This window comes from Schistocerca americana, chromosome 6, assembly GCF_021461395.2.
Source record: "Schistocerca americana isolate TAMUIC-IGC-003095 chromosome 6, iqSchAmer2.1, whole genome shotgun sequence".
Classification (NCBI taxonomy): Eukaryota; Metazoa; Arthropoda; class Insecta; order Orthoptera; family Acrididae; genus Schistocerca; species Schistocerca americana.
The window spans coordinates 23,389,039-23,413,873 of NC_060124.1; the positions used below are offsets into that span (position 1 = coordinate 23,389,039).

General features: G+C 36.2%; 1 protein-coding gene across 1 annotated transcript in view; it reads right to left on the reverse strand.

Moving 5' to 3' along the window:
• The window catches only part of LOC124619377 (nesprin-1), a 635,455-nt gene that overhangs the window by 404,931 nt on the left and 205,689 nt on the right, over positions 1-24,835 (reverse strand). Inside the window, exons 21-25 of the mRNA XM_047145705.1 lie at positions 24,246-24,619; positions 20,213-20,321; positions 5,724-5,948; positions 3,010-3,283; positions 1,084-1,343 (exon numbers count right to left, since the gene is read on the reverse strand). Of these exons, the coding sequence (XP_047001661.1) occupies positions 1,084-1,343; positions 3,010-3,283; positions 5,724-5,948; positions 20,213-20,321; positions 24,246-24,619 (1,242 nt within the window). The remainder of the gene's footprint in view (positions 1-1,083; positions 1,344-3,009; positions 3,284-5,723; positions 5,949-20,212; positions 20,322-24,245; positions 24,620-24,835) is intronic.

The window sequence follows — 24,835 nt, forward strand, 5'->3', positions numbered from 1 at the left end:
CTTAAATCTAAATTCTACATAACTTTCCCATTTCTGTCCTACCTTTCACTTTCCTCCCGTTATGACCTTGTTCCCTACCAAAAGTCTAAATGCAAAAACTGAAAATATTAATTTTTCACATTACTGTTAGGTATTCTCATTTCGCCAGTTGGTGCAGTTCCTTCATCTATCCATAAGAAGGCTATAGGCACAGGGTGAGTAAAAAGGTCCTTTACAACTTCGCATGATATAGATATTTATTGAGATAACTTACAGAATTAGTAGATGTGTCATTTTGTAGCAAACAATCTCAAGTTTCACATAAAAGTGTCAAATGTCATTTTGGTTCAATGTGACTACCATTTGTGATGTGGCAAACATCCCACTGGTAATCAAAAGTTTCCCACACTCACTGCAGCAAATCGGGTGTAGCTTGTGCAATGGAAGTGTAGATTCGATTTTTTAGATTGGCTAAATTGTTTGGTAGTGGAGCAATATACACACAGTCTTTAATGAAACCCCAGAGAAAGAAATCCAGTGGTGTCAAATCTCGGGAGTAAGGTGACTATACGATTGGCCCTTCATGGCCAATCCACCGAACTGGAAAGTGATCATCGAAGAAACCTCGAATTTCCATGAGGAAATGACGTGATGGACTGTCTTACTGGTAGCATATTCAGTGTGAAATTTATGCTGAATAGTTGTTGCAGAGTTTGTTTCATGAGACCAAAATACACACCGGGCACACTCCGCACCAGTGAAAGTAGCCATTTTAAATGTGCTCTACGGTGGCACTTCTGATGGTAGTAATCATGCACTAAATGAATAAAACTTGAGGTTGTTTGCTACAAAATGATTCATCAACTGATTCTGTAAGTTATCTCGATAAATTTTTGTATAATTCCAAAGCTGTAAAGTCCTTTTTGACTCGCCCTGCATTTCTAACAAGTGAAGTTTGTCGCAGCAATTTTGAATACAAAACAGTCATGATGAAAGAACTTCAGTAAAGCATACAGGTGGATTACTTGTATATACTCAAGCCTTAAGCTGTTTAACTGACACTGCTGTCTGAAACTATTCATTCTTCAGCCTCAATGTACTTGCCTCTTTTTGTAACAGTGGCCGCCTCTCCGGTGCCGTGAGGGTTTCAAGTGAGGAACAAAGATCACGTAGCCTGCGTAACATTTCTTCAGTGGCTTTACGTAATGCAACACTTAGTTCTTGTTTGGCTTGTAGCTCTGACACCAACTGCTTGCTGTCTATGCCACTGGTTCCCACCTTTTTCAATTCTGCTTCAGCTTTCTCGAGAAGGTTTACAATCTCATCTTTCTGCTCCTTGTATCCACTCCACACAGCCTGTGTTCCTGCAGACAAAATTCAGTCATGAATTATTTTAAATGTTAATAAGTGCATGCACAATGGATTAATGAGATTTCCCAGTTTCTCTTCTTTTTTTGTCTTGTCTTATTATATGAACCAAAATAAAAAAGAGGGGGTATGGTCTGTTCTTAATAGTGCAACATCATCTGTGGTAGACTGCTTACAATTACACCTGTCATAACTTCACACAAACAAACACTATGAGCAAATATCAAATACTATATTGTTACTCTCATGGTTCTTGATTACTTTGAAATGTATCAAAGCAAAAGTGTGACCACCATCTAGTCGTAGCCAGTGGCTGGAGATGTATATAATGCGAATTTCTTGAGTGGGAGACAAGGATCCAAAATATACATACTATAATAAGAAAAATTACAAAATCTCAGATGTATGTCACTTGCAGAATAAATTTAAGGCTTAACTACCTACTACAGTTGCTGCTCTCAAATCACTGTCTCAGACCTCAGCATTCAGTGCTCTCTACAGTGGTCACTTTTCTACAATGGTCACTTTTCCATATTTCCGCATGCTAAACTAATAAAGGCCTGATGAGACTGAATAATGGGATGCCATCCCATCAACCATACTCCAATGGATTCAGATCTACACTATTATGGAAGTTTATCTGAGTGCTATCTTTGAATAACTGCATGTCAGGCACTGGCACTGCTGGATGTGACAGATTGCCTTTACAGCTTCCTTATAACCCCAACAAATCACAGCAGTCCTCTTTAAATGCAGCTTCTCTCTCTCTCTCTTTTTTTAAAGGAGGGGGGGGGGGGGGGGGGAAGAAACGTAGATACACACTTCTAAAGCAAGCTTATTCTTTACTTGACTAAAAGCCAACACCTTTTCCCCTTATGCTGTTGGTGATTATTTTTGTGAATATTTTCTTCATCTTGGAGGGGGAGCTGATTAGTCTACAGTTTTTTGTGTCTCATCTGTAGAATAATTGCACCATTGTTCTAGTTTTGGAGAACTGTCTTACTCTGCACATATTCTGTAAATATTTTTGTGAGCGCCTTCAATTTGCACCATTTCTAAGCAAACACTATCATCTCCTGTCACTTTTCCTTTTTTCATACTACAAATGGCTTCATTTGCCATTACTTCCAAAATGTTGTTATTTTCATAATTCATATTTGTCTTTCAGTTTCATGTCAAACTATATACGCCTTTTTGAAAATTCCTTTGTTGTTTTCTTCATTTCTTAATGTTTACAATTGTTTCTCTAAACCAATTTAAATCGATCTTCTCACATTCTGTCAAAGACATGTCCAACAGTTTTTGTTTTGTTTAATTCACCATACTCAACTATGCCCTTATTATTGTTTCTTGAAACTCATGACTCCAGTTTAACAGTTGTCTTGTTTTACTTGAGAATTTTTTCTTTTGCTTTCATTGTATCTGTAACATATTTTGCTACTTTCAGAAGTACCTTTGCTAAATAACAGTTCTTTTCATCATCATCCAAAATTCTAAACTTATTGCTTAATCTTAAGCTGGTATACCTCTCTGCAATTAAGGAAGGCCAAGCATTATTTAATAACCGGTTGTAAGTTCTTTAATTGCCATGTTTGAAGTGGCATTAATGCCAATGATAGTAAATAGTTTAAGAAAAATTTAAAGTCTGTTCACAATACACACCTTTCAGTTTTTTCAGTTTTTCAACTGTTTGTGCATAGGCTTCATTCCAGCTGGACTCTAAGCCAATTACTTCTGGCTTTATAAAATGAGGAGCATTCACATCACGTGCCAGATCCTTGCCTCGCTGCAGCATGCTCATGATGTTAGGACGCTGTTGATCCAACTGTGTTACAGCAGATTCTTGTTGTCGAACCAATGCAACTACAGAATCCAGTGTTTCTGGATGTGGACCTGTTTGTGAAGTTTCTTTCACTTTCTGTAGTAAACTACATACCTGAATCACAAAAAGAAAATGTATTTTATAATACTCATTTTTGTGTTAAATAACTGATATGCAAAATATATATCAGTACACAATATAAAAGGATCAATATTTATTTCATAATAAACACAGACGACCATGTGAAAAAATTGTTTGATCTTAGTCTTGAGAATAGTTAGGATAACAATCATTGTCCCTCAATAGTAATAACACATAAATAATAGAACCTTGATTTTGCAGTTTATCTTCCTGTCTTTACTCATGACAACAGACACAAAACAGACTGAACTCTTAAAATACACTGCAGAGAAAGTAAGTTTGCAGGTTTCATTTGGAAAGACAGAATATGAAGTGTGATCAAGAAGTAACAGGAATAGCCGGCCGAAGTGGCCATGCGGTTAAAGGCGCTGCAGTCTGGAACCGCAAGACCGCTACGGTCGCAGGTTCGAATCCTGCCTCGGGCATGGATGTTTGTGATGTCCTTAGGTTAGTTAGGTTTAACTAGTTCTAAGTTCTAGGGAACTAATGACCTCAGCAGTTGAGTCCCATAGTGCTCAGAGCCATTTGAACCAAGTAACAGGAATTTTTGTTTTTCTTTATTTATTCATCAACATCAACTTTGTCCCTTCAAAACAACATCCTTTCAGCTTTGGGAATAGATGGTCACAGTGGGCTATGTCCCATGAATACAGTGGCTGAGGTTACGTAATGTTCCCCCCCCTTTGTGAAAAAGTCACAAACAAGCATTGAGATGTGAGTGGGAGGATTATTGTGACGGAATTTCCATGAGTGGTTTTGTCACAGTTCTTGTTCTTTTCTTCGGATTGCTTCATGCAGGTAGCATTCCTTATTGAGCATATAGCCATAAGGCAGCAACTCACAGTCCACCATTGGGATGACTGGTTTCAACATCAAACAAATATATCCATGTTCCATCACCTTTAATAACCTTCTTTAGAAGTCCTGGATCATTGTCACTTTCAATCAGAAATTCCTGAGCAATGTCTACTTGGTGTCATTTTTGGTCAAAATTCAACATTTTCAGAACAAACTATGCTGCTACATGTTTCATGCCTGAAAGTCCAAAAAATTGCTTTGCATGACCCAAAGGATATGCCGACATCATCAGCAATCTCTATGACAGTGATTTAGTGATGTTCCAGAACCATCTTTTTTACTCCTTCCACATTGTCATCAGTAATTGACATGCTAGGGCATCCAGGGTGGTCATAGTCTTAAATGTCTTCTCGATCCTCTTTGAAATGTTTTGTAAACTCATGTCTTAGTCGTAGCAGATTTGTCAAAAGCCACAGTCAACATTTCAAATGCAGTGCTGCACTTTATTCTATTTTTCAAGCAAAATTTAATGAAAATTGTTTGGCAATCTTTTTCAAAGGTAAAATTTGTTGAGATCTAAAAAACATGTATAACATTCTCAGCTGTCAACAATATAAAACAGCTGAAAATGCAAATGTACATCAGAACCATGAGTACCAATGAGATTAAAAAATGACAATTAGATGTATAAAGTCCGTGCAATTAAAAAATTCCATTCACTTTTTGATCACACCTCATATATTACTTGCAAGCACCAAAGTACATAAAAAAAAGCAGCATAATCAAGTGAGTCCCAACATGTTAAGTGTCTCAGTGAAATAAATTCAAGAAAATGTAATTGAAAAGACAAGCTAAAAACTGGAAATGGCATACTGTCTCACTCAAAATATGTACAATCAGAGGTGCATCTCTAAAGGGACAAAACTGAAATATTACAGTCTATCAATAAACTAGAATATCATTATGCTTCAGAAACTCTTACTTTGAACAGGAAAGCAGATCTGAAACACTGATGTACAGAAGACTATATCATGGCTAAGAAGCTGTCAAAAGACCAAATAGTACACAAACATTCCCAGTGGCATTAGAATCTTCACATAAAATTTTTACAACCATACCAAGAGAAAAAAACCACATGAACATACGAGACAAACAGTTGAATCTAAAGAGGTGTATAGCACACACACAGAAATAAAAAAAAAAAATGATGAAGACTGGCAAAGATCACACAAGACAATACTGAGAAGAAGGAACTTTTTGATCTAAAGACGAACAATGGCAAGATCATCACAGGAAAAACTGAAGAGGAAGAAGAAGACCAGAACATTTTGGTCTAAGAAAACAATCTCACAACAAAAGAATGAAGGAAATGTGGCACAGAGGACTGTCAACCAACTCTTATGAGAACTCTACAATCGTAAATGGGCTCATTCACACAAAATAATAATTATAAAATCCCCTATCAGCAGAAAAAAGTAAATAGCTACGCCAAATTTCCATCTCACACTATATAATTACTTAAAAGTATTAAAATATGTGGTGTCACAGAAATATCCTTGTCAGATGAGTACATAAAACTGTAAAGGTAACACAGCACTACCTCTAATAGACTTACCTCACGAACTTCTTTCCTGTAAGTGTAACACTTGTAGTATACATCAGTCTTAATCATTGTCAGTTCAATGTTAGGTATTAGAGTCTTGTATCGTGATATAAGCTGCTCCAATTGACGTTGCTCTGCTAAACCTTCTTCATCTGAACAATGTGCAACCAATGCATCAAGTGTCTGCACCAGCCATTTCATATCTTCACGCCTAGCATCCACTTCACGACATATGCCCTAGTACAAAAAAAAGGTATTGTTCTTAGATCACAACGATTCACAGTATTTTTTCCAGTAATCATATTTTATGCTACTGAAATGTTTCATCCCGCAAAAGCAGAATAATACTAATGATATCCTGTGCCACTCTATTTTGCTGATTTCTTTTTTTCCCTCCAGGATGCAACTGGCGCCAAAAGCACAATGAAACTGAAGTTTTTAATATTATTTGCTAACACATCTGCTTTGAATAACAATTACCTATCATTACTTAATAGTTCACTAATAGGAGAAAAAATATAAATATGTATCAGAGGATAATCACAGAAAATGACAAATCATTTTTTACCCCGGTCTACACTCACTATAAAAAGAAAGCTGTAGATTATTTATGTTGTACTGTGTTGAGACTTCTAAACATCTTCTGTGGAGAGTCAACTGGGCTTGATTATGACCCTGTGTCATATAAATATACTGAAGAGAGGAAAGTGATAATATTCACATTAAGGTCTATGTTGCCAACAATGAAAGGAACCAAAGTTCACGATCAAGTATGACCAGATAATGGTACACAGTTTCTTTCTGCTGGGAGGTACTTGCTTTTTACCCCACTCTGAAACGTTTACTGACAAAAATATTTTCATTACAGGTGACTTCAAAAATCTAATAGACAGTTAATTACATATGAGAACCAATTCTTTATCAATTTAATTCACAGACTGTTGCTTCTGCAGCATTATCAAGCTTTAGAGCAATATAATTAAAACTTTTAAATGCCAGTACTAAAGAATTTCAACACACAATACTCTGGATTTTAGAACATACTTGGAGACAGTATCACACTTTTCCATACAAGTATCGCACTATGCTCTTATTTTTCAATTTAACATTATTGGAAAGCAATTTTGGGTACTAATACAGTATTTTATAGGTGGCTCAGAACACCAAAGAACAACAATAAGGTATGTAGTAATGGAGAAGAATGGCTACTTATGACATGCTAGGGGACAATAACAAGCATACAAACAGAAACACAAATGGAAAAGGTATTTAACATCTTTTGTTCACGAACAGTTGTTTCTTTATTTGAATGAAAGAGAAATAAAGAAAAAAACAGAAGGTGAATAAACAGGATCAGAAGAAAGAATATAGAAATAGAATTTCAAAACATTTTATATATATATATATATATATATATATATATATATATATATATATATATATATATATAATAGAGGGAAACATTCCACGTGGGAAAAATATGTCTAAAAAGAAAGATGATGAAACTTACCAAACAAAAGCGCTGGCAGGTCGATAGACACACAAACAAACACAAACATACACACAAAATTCTAGCTTTCGCAACCAATGGTTGCCTCGTCAGGAAAGAGGGAAGGAGAAGGAAAGACAAAAGGATATGGGTTTTAAGGGAGAGGGTAAGGAGTCATTCCAATCCCGGGAGCGGAAAGACTTACCTTAGGGGGAAAAAAGGACAGGTATACACTCGCACACACACACATATCCATCCACACATACACAGACACAAGCAGACATTAGTAAAGGCAAACTTTACTAATGTCTGCTTGTGTCTGTGTATGTGTGGATGGATATGTGTGTGTGTGCGAGTGTATACCTGTCCTTTTTTCCCCCTAAGGTAAGTCTTTCCGCTCCCGGGATTGGAATGACTCCTTACCCTCTCCCTTAAAACCCATATCCTTTTGTCTTTCCTTCTCCTTCCCTCTTTCCTGACGAGGCAACCATTGGTTGCGAAAGCTAGAATTTTGTGTGTATGTTTGTGTTTGTTTGTGTGTCTATCGACCTGCCAGCGCTTTTGTTTGGTAAGTTTCATCATCTTTCTTTTTAGACATATATATATATATAAAGTTCCATTCGCACGGCACAGCTGTATACAACAGTCAGGCAGCATCACCAAAAGAAAGCAGTAGCAGTCTTGCTCTCACTCACAAGTGATTATCTAGGCTTCTTACTCATTTTCTTCTTTATATCCCACCTACAATTTTTATTATAATTTTAATCTAATGGTGATCTAAATCTTATTGTTGAATGATTCACTGCTTAATACACCACATTCCAATTTGGCAGTAAGCCTTCCTGGCCATTCTTATTTAAACTTTCTGTAATTTCATGAACTATCTCCGACGAAAGCTGGATTGATTACAGCAGGATGGCAACACTGATTCCACCCACTATCCCTGTCACAATAAGTCAGTGCTCAATCAACACCACACCAATACTGACAAAACATTAAATTCCTTATGCCTCTGTTCCTCTTCTGAATCTTAGCTACAAAAGCCTACAGCTTTTTCAAATCACTTCCCATGACTTGTGCCTGCATTGATTCATACTTCCAAATGACTACAACACTTTTACATTTTTCCTGTACTTTCCTGAACATCCCTAAATGCCTCTCTGACTTAATAAATGGAACTGACAGCTCTAAAACTTATGTGAATACTATTTTTTGCCTATCTAGTGTATCTGTGGGTATTGCTAGGTTCCTTCCTGTTTTGACAACTTTAAACACTGGACTATTCTTCAGTCCCAATAAATATTTAGTTTATTAACACCGCTACAACTAATCATGAATTATGGAACAACAAAAAGTTCAGGATGGAATAACGATAATATGGAAAGGATAGAATGCTACTCAACATAGATAGGAGGCACTGAGTCGCAAACAGGCACAATGAAAAAGATTGCTAAAATATTAAAAATTTCGGACAAAGTCCTCCTCCTGTAGTAGAAAACACACACACACATTGCCACTGTCTCGGTGTGCTAGAGCCTAACTGCGACTGCGTCCATTGGCGTGAGGTGAGGAACAAGAGGGATACCAGGTACAAGTGGGGGAATATGTTAGTGCTGCCTGGGGGAGTGTGCAGGGACTTTGTGGGGACGGGGTAAGGCAGATGCAGCACTGGGAAGTTGTTGCACCTGACAGCCTTATCCTGTCCCCACAAAGTCCCTGCATACTCTGCCAGTCAGCACTAACAACTTCCCCCAACTGTACCCTTCATCCTCCCCGCCCAACTTAATGCCTTTTTTCCCCCCACCTCTCATCCCTGACTTCTCAACAAGTGCAGTAGACCATTTTAATGAAAATTTATTATACTTTAATTTTTGACAATACTTGGTTGTAACAGCCAAGTAACTACCTACTGTGTGAATGATGGCTGTATGGAAAGCAGATGTAAGTCTTAAGTCTGTAAATAGTGGAAGTTTAATTTTAAATCTTGTACATAATTTGACTGTTCTTAATTGAGGATCATTGAAATGAATAATTTACTTTAATTTTTGGCAATAACTGGTTGCAATAGCCAATTAACTAGCTACTGTGTGAATGATGGATTTAATGAAAGCAGATGTAAGTATTAAACCAGTAAATATTAGAAGTTTAATTTTAATTCATTTACATAATTTTACTGTTTATTGACTGAGAATCATTAAAATAAATGAAACTCAAGTTTTTCTAATTTCATCTTTGTAATGTGTTTATCTGACATGGTCCACACCCAGGAGGATCCCCTCTTTTGTGGATCTATGGAATGAATAATTAATCTAATCTAATCTAAATTGATGATCTATCAGACACAGTTTCTGTCAGGCTCTAGGGACCTAAGAAGGTGGCCATGTGTGTGTGATTTGTGCTTGTGTGAATGTGAGTGTGTTTTCTATTGTAGTAGTAGGAATTTGTCCTAAAGCATTAATATTTTAGCAGTATATTTCATTGTGCCTGTCTGCAACTCAATGCCTTCTCTATATGGTGAGTAGCAACCTACCCTTTCCATATTACAACTATGAATGATGGAAAGAAATAAATAACTGATTTTTTATTGAACTGATGTCAGATTACTACAGCCTAAAAATAAATTTGATACTGTATGCAAAAAAAGTGGAAACAGGAGTGCCGCAAGGCAATATTCCAGGTCCCTCGTTGTTTCTTGTCTATGTAAATGACATTCACACTTCAGATGGAGCATCAAAGGCAATATTATTTGCAGATGACGCTAGTGTGCTAATAGGTACACCAAAGCAAATGCTGCAAACAACTACTGATCAAATAATAAAAATGTACACACTTGGTTCAATGCAAACTGGTTGATATTAAATGCAAATAAAACAAATTATATGCAGTTTGGGAAAATATCTCAAAATGTAAAACTTGATCTGTTGTTGGGTGACAAGGCCATAGACAGAGTGGCATCAACAACATTGCTGGGAATTCATGTAGATGAAAATCTTAATTTTAATGACCATCTAAAGAAACTTGTGCAGAAACTCAACTCAGCCTGTTTTGCTCTTAGAATTATTGCAAATGTTTGTAATTATTGCAAATGTTTGTACTGCAGAAGGTACCAGGATGGCATATTTTGGCTATTTTCAGTCTCTTGCAACATACAGAATAATATTTTGGGGTTCCTCCACTTGCCATCTAAAACAAATCAGACACACACACAAAAGTGTTTTATGTTAGGGCCCACCTTGCAGATTTTCAGACAAATGCCAACTTGCATAACTACAATACCCGAAACAGCACAGCAATCCATATTCAGCGAACAAAAAGAAAACACACACACAAAGGCATGTGTGCCATATTGGTACAAAACTCTACAACAGACTGTCAGCCAACATCAGGAAATTAGAAGATGAAAACAGATTTAAATTAGCATTTAAAGAATTTCTACCTGAACAATGTTTTTACTCAGTAAATGACTATTTAGGCCACTACATGATTCTGATAATGTTTATAGTAAGGCAAAACTAGAAGCACAATCTTTCATCCCCTAAAGTTTCTGTTAATTTTATATATCTGATGGACAGCTGTTGAGTGTGGTAAAATCTTTACTGAATTATTGTAGTGAATATAAGGGCTTCCTGTTTTGGGAAGACAAAAGTAAAACCTCAGGGCAAACAGACTATGCAGGTACAATACTGTTAGTATACATGTATAAAAAGTTGAATTACTGTGTCTTGTATGACCAAGTATTATTCTTTTACATTTTTTGGTATTATTCTTTGTACTACTTAATGTAAAATTTTGTATGTTCCTTTTGCTTAAATTGTTTCCCATAAATTTACATTTACTTTTGGGCAACATCCATACAGTATTTATTGTCTACAGATGAATAAATAAATAAATAAAATAAATCTACTAAATGAGACAATCATGGTTATATTATATCATTTTCACATGTAATTACACAAGAATGAAAAGAGGCTTTATAAGAAATTTTCTCCCTAACACAGGAAGAAGTCTATGCCTAAAAAAATTTCATCATATTATGATAAGGATAGGTTGCTACTCACTGCAAAAATGACGCTCTAAGTTTTAACAGACACGACAATAAGACTATTACATATAAGCTTTTAGCTAAGCCTACTTCAGAAACAAAAAAAACATACACATTCACACACTCAAGCACACCTCTAACACACAAACACATGTGTGTGTGTGTGTGTGTGTGTGTGTGTGTTGGCTTCATTGAAAGCTTATGTGCAACAGTTGTTTGTAATGTCTGTCCTTTTCGTAATATTATTGATATGCCAACCTGGAATGAGTAGTAGTACAAAAATAAAAACTGTTTGGAGAAAAAATTCTTTAGAAAAAGTTTTTATTGGTAGCTTTAGTTTCCTACAAACCTACTTAACTTTACCACTGTCATTCACTTCCAGTGACTTGTAATACTGTGCTGGCATCTTCAACTTATCTGCAAAGGAGTTCTACAGTGCGAAATTTAACCAGTTGACAACAGCGGTCTTGCCTTCTTCATAATCTTCAAACTGTTGTCCACCAAGCCACAGTTTCAAATGCAAGAAATAACAGTCACTGGGTGCTAAGTTGGGTCTGTAGGGCCAATGCTCAAAAAGTCAGTGGCATGGGGACTTGTATTGTTGTGGAGGAGGGCTACTTCAGACAATAGTTTCTCAGGCCGTTGATTTGGATGGCATATCTGAGTTTTGTGGGCATCTTGCTATAGCTTTCAGCTGTAAATTTTGAATCAAATTTCATAAAATCTACCAAAATAATACCGTCCTCATATCAGGAAACAGCAGCCATTGTTTTTTTATTCAAGCAAGAAGGTCAACTGATTTTTTTCAGTTTTGTCAAAGTTAATGGCACCACTATAATGACTATTGTTTTGATTCTAAGTCAGTATAGGATATGTAAGTACCATTGTCCCCAAAAAAAATGAGGAAACAAATAATCTCTATGTAGTCAACATCAATACAAATACACTTGTCCGTTTGACATCCTTTGCTCTTTGTGTCTGTTGGTAGGAATTTTTGGTACCCACTTTGCACACAACTCACAATACCTGAGTTTTTTCCAGGACAATTGGGTAAATATTAGTGCCGCCAACATAATGAACTTCATCAGCCAGGGCACCAATCATTAATCATCAGATTACAGTGTATAGTTCTCTTATTCACGATTTTGTTGGTCTGAATGCTGGACCTGCACCTTGTACATTTGTACTCCTCTTTTAAAGTCTCCATGTCATTGTCTGATCTTTCCTGCACTTCTTTGTGTTGACCCATGAACTAGGAACAACAACTGATGAACCTGGGCACTTGCAGATCCTTTTGCACACAAAAATTGAGTTATAATAGTCACTTCACAACTGGCAGGAGCAACAATTTTTTAAATCATTGCTGTTGGTTTCAGCCCAACAGTCAAGACACTACTGAATTAAAGCAATGACTTCTGTGGCTGTCTGCACAGTCAATAGATGGAACTGTATTAGTGCAACTACGTTCGGGGTTGCCAACAACCATATAAAAGCCTACACCCCTTATTTTACGACAATACCCCATGAAATTTATAAGAACTTATTCTAGGATGTTTGGCTGGATGGCTCAGTGGATAAGTGGCAGACTAGTAATCTAAATTATACTTTCCTTTTTACCCCCTCCCCTCTGGTAACATTTGTTAATGCGAAAAATGTCACGCTGCAGTGTGGTTTGGAGATTAAACTGTAAGTTTGTCTGTAACTGGTGGGTAAGTCAGTTCAAAGTACAGAAAAGGTAAGGGAATACCACCTGCAATAGCCTCATCTACATCTACACAACTATTCTGCAATTCAGAACTAAGTGACTGGCAGAAACCCATGCCTCATAAAGCACCGCAGTGCTCAAACCAACCTTCAGCTTGAGGACAGCTTTACTTTTTTCTTCTTAGGAGAGCTACATGCAGTACAAGCTACAATTAATGTGTACCCAGATTCAAATCTTCTTCGTAACTAGCAATATTTCAACTGGTCAGCAGCTCATCATCTGGAGCTATTACAAACCAATTTCTTCTTTTTCTTATTGTTCTTTGATCACCAATTTTTTGAAGATTCCGTGGTTAGTGGTTCTATCCATTCATTTTATCTTTAAGAGGAGTCTCCAACTTCATACCTCAAATGGTCCACGCTTATGGTCAATGCAATGTACCCAAAAAGTGTGATGTTCCAGATGCAGTTTTCCGCACTTCACTATTTATGTTTTAGAAGCAAAGCATTTTCAAATAATTCAGTAATTCTTAATAGTATTATTTCAAATAATAACTAACAATACACATAAACTTAAAGTGTTCTCATGTTTCACTGTACTGTCTATTATTTGTATGAATAAATGTATAATTTTGTGAACTTCTTTGCCAACTTCTTTGCATATGCACTGTTGACTGCCACACATTTTTATGTAAGTTTTTTATGACACTCTCTGACTGTTTTCCCCTAATCAGATAATTATAAAATTACCTACAGACCCATGAAAATATAACTTAACTCTCTGAGAAATGTTATGAGATTACAAGTACGCTGCTTTCATATAAGTTATACATACATACATTTATGTCTAAATTTCATGTTTGTTTCAACTGGTCTGATTGCATTAAAAGCATCATCTTGTAATTAGAAATGTGTAGTTTGGTCTGCTTCACATGACACTAGCCTTTTACATTGAGATACTCAGTATTAATGACTTCCATCACAATAAATGAAATCCATTATGAGAAAGAGAATAATGTGAATCTCTAGTACAGAATTTTATTAAAACAAATGTAATACTGAAAAACAGACTTTTTATTTCAAAATTATGACAAAACCAAAACAGCAAACTTCACTTCTCAGTAATTCCATTTGTAGTGAAACTATCAGTACAAACTGTGAGTTAATTATTATGCAAATTGCCATTTGTTTTGTCATCATAATATAGTAATAAATTAAACTATAACATAAAAACAGAAGCTAATCACTTTACACAAATATAAAACTGAATAATTTACCAATCAGTATGGGTAGTGTAATATAAGAATACAAAACCAAGAGAAATAAATACTTGGAAAGTCTGTTACAGCTCCCCATACGGAGTGTATCAGGAGCAGCATCCAACTGCATTTCAGTTTAAGAACACACTGTTTTAACTACACCACTGAATAAATTAAATAACTTTTCTCCATAAAGTACAGAAGACAGTATATACAAATGAACCAATAGTTTTGGATATCCTAAAAATGGGGTACAGTTTTACAAACATCACTCTTCTTCCTCCACATGATATTCAGCTACTTAAGACAGTTAATCAAACAATGGAAAATCCAGGATGGATTGAAACAATATTATGAAAAGGAAAGTTGCTACTCACCATATAGTGGAGATGCTGAGACGCAGATAGGCACAACAAAATGACTCTCACAATTAAAGCTTTCAGCCATTAAGGCCTTCGTCACCAATAGACGACACACACACACACACACACACACACACACACACACACACACACACACACACACACACACACAACACAACACAACACAACACACTGAGAATTCAGACGTGTGTGCGAGTTGCACTTGCATACATGTGAGCGCGCGCGCGTGTGTGTGTGTGTGTGTGTGTGTGTGTGTGTGTGTGTGTGTGTGTCTTGTTGACGAAGGCCTTAATGGCCAAAAGCTTTAATTGTGAGAGTCTTTTTGTTGGCTATATGGTGAGTAGCAACTTTCCTTTTCATAATATTAAGACAGTTAATCTACATTTATGATTATATGGCATTTGTGAGACTGCCCACACTTTGTCTTGTACCTCAAGAAAAAAATTAGGATTTCGATATCATACTTTTCTAATTTTGGGAGCTGTGGGAAAAAAGGAAGAGAAAGAAAGGAAAGTTGACAATGATTGATATAGCTCAGAAATAATTACTATTTGTCAACATGATGACAAAAATATGCAAACCATTTGTAGTGAACATTATGAAGAAAAAGCACTATAACAGTTGATATTCAAATTCCGAAACAATTATTAATCCTTATGAGCAGAAACTAAGTCAAAACTAAAATGTGACTCGTGACAAAATGAAATTTTAAACAAATAAAGAAAATGTGGAACCAAAGTACATGAAAAGTTTGAAGGTGCCCAGAACTACTTCACAGCAAGGCTTCTCGACACCATCCACACCATTTTACATTTTGTCTATTCTTTCTTCCCACTATTTTATTTTCTTCGCTAATTTATATCTTGTAACACTTCCTCTCTTTTTCTCTGCACACTTTATTCTTTCCATTGTGGTGTTTTACTGTGTACTTGTTGCACTCCATGAACTAACTTAAGTGCTGTAGGAATGTTAATTTCACTCAGTGGTCCTTTTCTTCCCGTTAATATACTAATACCCAACATATTTAGCCTTATCCCAGTCAAACTGCTCTGTACAGGCCATGTCCACAAACTTGTCCCTCTACTCATTATAATACCCAATAGTTTATTTCTCTTCACAAACGTTTTCAACTGCCAGCACCTTATATAACAGGGCCTCTGTAGCATATTAACTGTGTGACAGTGGTAAATCAAACAACCAGGCAATGCACCATGCAAAAAAGCTCCAGCTTCTCATTGGCTTCACAGCACTGCTGCTCTCTTTGTTGCCAATGGGTTATCTGTTGTCTCCCACTACTGCTCCAAATCCTCTGTTACAAACTGAATCTCATCCAGTTGCTGCCGAATCATGTAAGTGAACACAGTGACTCAACAAAGTCATCCATGTTGGTCCCTTCTACCCCATAACAAATCATCCGATTTGATGCTGGTTTTACTTTCAATAAAAGCGATAAACTGCTGCCCTTATTACAGAATTTTATACTTTTTACTGGTATCTAACTCAGATGCAGTTCCCTCTTAAGAGCAAACACAAATGAGAAACTGCAGCGATTATTTTTCTGCCTTCTTTTTCAGGGTGAATTTTCTTTCACTTTCTCTGTGCTAATCATGACATGCTTTTCAAAAATTAACCTCATCAAATACTATTTGTTTATTAAAGACTCCACTCTAGTCCCTACTGAATAATGTATCATTCAATCCTTTAATAGAAATAGTTCCACTATCAATCAGTAAATAGGCAAATGTTGTACCACAGTGGTACTAAAGAGTTGAAAACAATGTTAGAAACTCTACAACATCTTCCAAATTTTTTCAACTTACATAACGTCTAGCCTAAATTCTGCCTTGTGTCATGCAGAGGCCATACATAGAACAAGTGAGGAACAATGTTTCTGTAAGGTTGTTAACAAAGTTGGCAGGTACTGCTGAGGCAACAAGGATACTAAAGGGAATAGTGAAGAGAAAAACCATGGCTAAAAATAAAACAAACAATGGGAATATTTCTCATGGAATAATAAGAACATATGTGTAGGTGTGAAAAGGCTGGCAGTAGATAAAAAGAACTAGAGAAGGACATGAAAACACTCTAAAGGGAGTTCGCTATTAACAACTACACTTATATTTATCATCCCCAATGAGCAGATTTTTAATCTCTTTTGCATAAATATTTGTTATGGCTCTCCAATCATAGCCATTCCAATGTCAGCTACAGAATCTGCTGCTGGACAAACTGACTAATACATCAGAAAGAAGCATTCTCCATGTATTACAAACAATAGCAACTTCATGGACTGTTTGAAATATGCACATCATCACCTCCATCTGACACTTCACTAATGTCAGTTCTACTTGGTCCCAACATTCTTCATGTAAGTGCAAATGGCCTATCCACTGATGAAAAATCGACTTCACATATATTTCATTTGTAGCTCACTATTTTCTTCCTTTACTTGATAAACATAAATAGTACCTTTGAATACAACATTTACAATCAAAACAACTCAAATGAGTATCTTCTGTTCTGAAACTAAACTTTAACGAACAAACATGTGAGTCATTTTCTAGAAATCTAGACAATAGGCCCAATATCAAAACCAAGTCAATGACCAGATTCAATGATAACATCTTAGTTCTTCACGTACAACTAAAATGTTAATCAGCATCCTCTAGAATAAGTAATCTTAAGTGTATTGTTTCTGTATGAGACAATGCACACAATAATTTGTGTCTCAACAAAAGAGCTTGGTTCTCTATGTAGACAATTCACATTTCCCAGAGTGCTACCATCAGCAGAAGAGTTTGCTTTACTACTTAAGTAATTCACATTTTCACATCTTGCTACCTAACCTTTTCGCTCCTATTTGAAAGTGCCTCTCCAACATAAAATTAATTTCTCACCACCTGATTGATCTCAAAGTAATTACTTTGATTTTCTCCCTGCAAACTGCATTTAATTCTGATTATTTGTGTCTGCTTCATTAATTTGTGTAAATGAAAATAATATAAATATACAAGTAATTCTAAAACTTTTGAAATTTGGTTATCTGCACTCAAATGGGACATTTCTTTACATTGAGCACAGACTGAAATCATTCAGTTCAACACTTTTTTCTCAATCTGTGTTATTAGTCACCTTCACAATTCAATGTCTATGAAAATATTAACAAAGCAACTATCTTTCAAGATCTGTTGTCCAACAGTCATGACATATCTATTCTAACTAGAAGAGGGATAAGCAGCAAATTTTACATAAAATGCTGTTGTCTTAAAATATTTTTAGGCATCAAGCTAAGTTTGAAGCTTACTTAATACTAGTATGCCAAATAACAAGTTACCATGAATGTCTGTAGCTGTTTCCCCCAGGAGAGCATGAGAAAAAGAAAGATAAAAATAAGGCTATGTTTCTCAAAAATATATTGCCAGGTTTTTTAAATTCAAAACCCTCCTTTCAAGAACTAAAATTTGAAAGGATTTACTTTATTATTGTTGCCCAAGTAGAACTGGGCTGTACAAATAATTTTGAATTATGCTTTAGGCATATATAGATATCAGGTGTGTGAAAAGACTAAAATCACCTAACACTGAAAGGCAGGCAAATACAAGATTAAATTACAGGTTTTCAGTTGAAAACTTATTCCTATCAATATTTTCTCTTTATAAGTTATATTGTGTAAAGTAACTTCAAGATGTTACTTCACTGAGTAAGTAATCAGCTGGGTTTAAAAAGTTTGTAAAAGAATTCTACTAAAAAGTTACTTAAAAAACCATATATAGAGCACAAAATAAATACTAGTTGTTTTGAAATTATAAATCTGGGAACAAAATTCAGTAAGCCAACTGATGACAAATGAATACAAATGACACAAAAATAAAAATGAGTTCCTGTCAGTGAATTAAAAAACAAAATTTCTGTGATAATGGAAGTTTCAAGATGAAAATAGCAAGGAAAAACAGAGGAAGGGCAACCACCCTCCTTCCAAAAAATGATGGATGGCACTAGATCAGAAAATTTCTCTACACATCCTCACATGTCAAGTGCCATCTACAGTGATGGTTTATTAGCAGTTGCTGAGGTTGATAGAAGACAAAAGGCTTGGGGCAGCCAAGAGGCTATAAGATGCATGGGGCATGAAGCAGATAAGAAAGTATTATAAAGTTGGAAACGGTAAGTCAGATGACTTCCAGTGCATGTCAAAAAAATATGGACTACTTGCAATAACAAATGCATTTGTAAATGTGTGATTTTGCGTGTGCGTGTGTGTGTGTGTGTGTGTGTGTGTGTGTGTGTGTGTGTGTGTGTGTGTGTGTGTGGGTGGGTGGGTGCGTGGGTGGGTGATGACTAACAGATATTAGGACTTGGGATAACAAGAATATACAATAGCTATATTCACGAAGTTAGAGAGATAGGAAGAGTGAGAGTGATCCTGTGATTTTCTGATCTTCTGAGTGCTTATGTTCCACCTACCAAAACAAAACTGGCATATGTAAACTGTATGAAGGCTGTGGAAACAATATCATTTCCTCTAAATAATATAAAACTAAGCTTCCTCTTTAGAGACTGAGGAAGAAAACTAGCAGTTAGTAAAGGGAAGGTGCCCAGTAAATTTATAGAAATGTTATTTTTATGAGAGAGGACCTGAAATACATTCCCATTAGGTTTGAGGTCAAAGACTCATAAGCAACTGAATGAGAGATAAATACTGCATTGAAAATAGAGCACTCCTGTCAAAACGGCAAAGGGAATAGTTCAGTTTGGTATACGAATGGGAAATTGTCAGACCTTGCACTGGCTGTTAGCATGAGAATTGAGCACAGTATGGACAAGGTGCACAGTATCAGTAAATCTGATCATGGCCATATCGCAGGTGCCCAATGAATGGAACACTCCAACTCTGGGGTCATGCAGGCAATGGGCTTTTCACACGTAGTGTTGCATAATATGATTATAAAAAATGCATAAACTACTGTGGACTGTAGCAATGTACTGATGGGTCACTGAGCAGCAAAAAAATTGCCAAGTCAATGCTGGACAATGGCTAACTATATCATCCAAACCCTCTCCTCACTATGGGATATAAATGCCACAACCCCACACTCCTACCTCTGCTCTCTGGGTATCAAAGCACACAGAAATTTGTGTGGCCACAGGAACAGTGCCACTTGATACTTGAACCAAGGAAAAAATGGCCTGGTATGATGAGATATGGTACATGTTGGTATGAACCAATGGCAGGGAATTAGTATTTAGAAAACCACGTGAGGCTGTATACCCCACTTGTTAAAAGAGTCTAAATACGAGTATTTTGAGGAAAGAAAGATTAAATAAATATTTGACTATAAATTTTCTCTAATCATGATGTACAACCTAATAACAGTGAAAAAATGAATATGAGAAAATTAGTGACATTAAATCATTTAAACACTTTTGAAATAGCACTCTCACACATACTTTTGGTTGATAACTTTACAGCACACTGAATGTAACACAGTCTGCAACATTAGCAGACTTACTTTCCAGTTTCATTCACATTTTAATCACAGTATTAGCTCTAATAAGTCACAGAAGACTTGGTATATGGTATGAAAAATTCAAAAAAGCAGATAGCAGTAAAGATGGGTCGTTACCTGGAAAATGGCCCTTTCTTTTTCAAATTCTTCAAGTGTGTTCACCTCATTGACTATATTTTTTAAACTTCTGTCGACTGAATCCATCCAAGTCACCATTTCATTAAATCTGTTAGCAAAAAATAAAGTGAGTATCATTCAACAATCTTCATTTCAAAGCACCAGACACAAAAAAGAAAGCAGAATCTCACATAATAATTATGTTAAACAAGTATCAAATACCAAGGTACTGTTTAAAACATAAAACAAAAACCATGAAATGAAGCTGCTCATCATGGAGAAGAAAGAGTGAACAAAAAGGATGCATTTCTTTAATCCGCTTTCTGCTATTATTTGCTAATATTTGTGACTGAAGAGGAGAATTTGATTATTACCTTTGGAGCAGAAACAACTAAAAAAGTGCTAGGAGAAATATTAATTAAAGAACAAAGCTAAATCTCTAGCTTTACTGTTGTTTTTAAATCCTCCTCCATCAGCAGAAACACAGTAATCGGGAGAAGGAAAGTGTGAGGTACACAACAGTTTAATTGCTCCAAATGTTGCATCAGGGGAGAGAGAGAGGGGCAGGGGGAATGGAAAATATGATGAAAGAATAGCAAATGACGGTAAAAAATTGGACAGATGTGGATAGAAACTGGGGGAAATATAATAAACAGGAAAAGCTGAAAAAGAAGTATAATACCAAATACATCAAAATAATACAAACAAATTACTGAAAAATACAACAAGCAGTAACAAAGAGGCAAAGGACATACTAGCTGTGAATCAAAATAGAAATGACGAGCAGAAAGTCTATTGAATCTAATGGTGAAAATACTTTGACTGCTTGCACAATGTAGCATTTTTTTTTGTATCACTGGCATGAATGTGAAATGAAAAGGTGGAAGAAAATAAACCCAAGTGCCACCATACATCTTGGCCCTCTCATGTAGTACCGAGGGACATACAACCTCAACGCCCCCATACAATGCTTGGCTCATAATCAACAGTGAGAGATGTTTGGGATTTACCCCACAGCATTGATACACAGTCAGGTATACAGAAATTATAAACCAGTAGCTCTCGTCCCCCCGTTAGCCACATATTTATGACAAAAATTCTTCTATAATCAAGATTCTAATCAGTTATATTAGCTTCACGTGCAACTAACACGCATCCATGACCTCATGTACGAAAGCAAGTTCATTGTTACCAGTATTTAGGAACTGGAATCTTAGCTGTTATTTTTTAATCTTTTCTCGCAGCTTACGTCTCTATTCATTCCACATTCAGAATAAGATTGTCTTAATTTCTGTAAATGTGCATTTTCTCCTCCATTTCTTTCGTTAATCTCCATGTGTTGACCTTTCTCTTTTCTGGTTGTACTTGTGATGAAGCAATTTCAATAAGAAGTTAAACTTTTTTTTTTTTTTTAATTAGTGTGTTCAGCAGACCTGCTCCACGTGTAACTGGTTCAGTGACGAGTAAGTAGCTGCTTCCTTATAGCCACAAATATTATTATTATTATTTCAATTTGAATGATTATTCTTGAATCATATCAAATAGTACCAACGGTATTTGACTGCATAAATTCCCCTAATCAGTCTTACTGCAATACTACAAACAATAGGGGAGTCTTGTAATTACACTGTCATACACTTCATGGGTTCAGAGACATACTATGATAGTATTTCACTAATTACAAAATCAAGTCAACTTTGCGAAGAACTTGGGAGTATAAGACCACTTATCAGTATGACAGTGCACCACCTCTGCCTGGATCCAAGCACTAATTTGCCTGTAAGGGTGTCTAAAACCACTGCATCCTCTCCAGAGGCGAGCTGGTCCATCAAGCTCCCTCAATTGCTACCAGTTGTGACCTGAATTCATCCCAGATGGCTCCCCACACCTTGGTGCCACGACTATCACTACTCTGCTCCTCCCAAACATAAGAAGACCACGATATCTCCCAAGGTCACCACCATACTTGCCAACAATGGTTATCCAGGATAGTGCAGACCCTCAATTCATCACAGATCACAATGTCATTCATCAGCAGTCCATACCTCCCAGTCACGATGCCATTCCAAATGCAGCTGTCCGTGTTGTGATGTAATGGCAGCCTACACATGGGGCGATATTTCCAAAGTCCAGCTGTTGCTAATCTCTGAACAATGGTACGAGATAACACAAAATGTTGTAGTGAGTCCATTACTTGTTCTCGGACACCAAGTGCAGACGTGAAAGGCTTACGATGTGCTTGGTACAAAATACGGCAATCCCCCACTTTGGTGGTCATACATGGTCGACCAGAACTCTGATGACAATTGTGCCTGCCCTACAGTTTCTAAATTGTCCAACATTGGGCCACTGTCAAATCCAAATGCACCACAAATTTGAGTATTGAATAATTTGACCAACTGGTCAAATAGAGATCTAGAATGAGATCCCTTTCAAATGCTTTCAGATGCTAATAATGCTATCTTGTAAAAATATATGACATCTTCCTGTCTTTCATAATTTCTCTTAACAGGCCTGGTAACAACATGAGACATGAACAACACTACAGACTCTGCTGGTTGTTCTATCTGTCACTTAGAATTAAAACCTAATTATTTAACGATTTTTCCTTGGTTGAAGACCACAGTCATAGTACACTTTTTGAAAGAAACTGTTGCAGCCATCTGTCTATAAGTTTTCATTATTAATTTATTTTGCTACTGTGATTCTGACTGTAGAAAATTTTCCAATGGAAAGGAGATGTCAAATCAGTAAATATCCAACATGTCTGAATGATATGTCAGTGTCAAAATGTACGACACATATTTTGGCATATAACAACACACATGTCAACATATATGCCAGTCATCTCATCATAAGATCTGATGGCAAATTAAGAGCAGGGATTAAAGCTAACATTATGCACAATGGGCACACTTTAACACATTGTGCTGTGGCAAGCAAGAATCATGTCCAATGATTTGCACTTGAAAATAACTCTAAAGCTGAAATCGCAATATCAGAATAAATGAATAATACAAACTTACAGTCAAATGGTGGCAATGATTTCAATAAAAAATCTAATCTTTCACAAACCCACTGAGGAAGAGTATGTGTGCAACGTTACACTGATATCCAACCATGCCTTGTGTGTGCTTCACTTTCTTGTCAGGCAGAATCCCATATTCTTGCAAATTTTGCTTATATATACTACAAGGGCATGCATGGCTTCAATAAAAGAAGACAACTACTAGTGAATAAGTAGATTAGTACAGAAGAGGTGGAAAAGAAAGTCAAGATGTTCATCTGGAGTGTGTTCATACAGGGCAGTGAAAGATACACATTGTTGTAGAGAGACACAGAACGCTTAAAAGTGATGGAAATGTGACTCTGGAGAAAGTTGATGAGGACCCACTGGACAGAAAGAAAACACTATTCTATCATAGATTTTACAAGTGATCAACAAGTTGGAAAACTTCACAGAAAGTACCCCAATAACAAAGAAAAACTTTTTGAGCCTTTATTTAGACAAAATAAATTTTGAACCCTTATTGGAAGAAAAAATGTTGGGTAGGAAAACCAAGGGGAGACCAAGAAAGAAAACAGTCAAAAGATTTTCTTAACTAGTAAAGTGCCAAAATTATCAAGAAATGACAAAACAAATGTGCATATGGCATATTTTGTCTGCGAGTCCCTTTCGGGGAGTTCGGCCACCTGGTGCAAATGTATTTATTTGATACCACTTCGATGACTTGCGTGACAACGATGAATAAGGCGCAAAACAGAGAACAGTGATTGCAGTGACAATATGCTGTTTATGACTCTGAATGAATTACGATCTCCTGGTTTTTGTGAACTGTAGAGAATCTAATAGTGATTAATGCCGAGAAAATAATCCTACTATTCCTGTATAGTCCATTCTTCAGATATTTTTAACTTGTTGGAATGTACAAAGACTTCTTGTCATTAATGAATACACCAATCAATTGATTTTAATTTTAAAATTAAGAAATTGTGCAAAGATTACACCAAATGAATGGGGCAGCAATCTTACTTTTGATGATATTTCTCCCACTGAGCTGGTACTTGCTGCAGATGTTGCAACATGTTGTCTATACGGCGTGACACAACTTGCCACTGTTTTTGGACCTGGGAAAGCGCTTCAGCCAGTTGAGCATCACTACTTGAGGTTGTCACTTTGGTCATAGTTTCAAGGCACCGTTCAACCTGACACAAAATTCCCTTTGTACCAGGTGTGAAGAACTCACGATGCCTTGTCAGGATAGCTTCGACATCTTCATGACGATCAAATGCCTGCTGTTCTGCTGAAATCTCTTTCTCAATGTCTTTCAAATACTGGTTAAATGTTGCCTCATCCAGTCGGAATTCCAACCGCATTAGATGGAGTGGTGCGAAGGACAGTATTTCCTGTTGACAGTGAGAAAAAATTCAGCTCTCATACACAGTTAAACTTACTACAGCAATTAACAACTTTCCACAAAGAATCCTCAATATACTTGTTTTATACGTCTCACATGAATCTCAGGAAAACCATTGTGACTAAGTCGACATCAGCTGCGGCACACCATAAGTACCAATATGTGTCTTTGATACATGTACTATAATCAGTCTTACGCACATGTG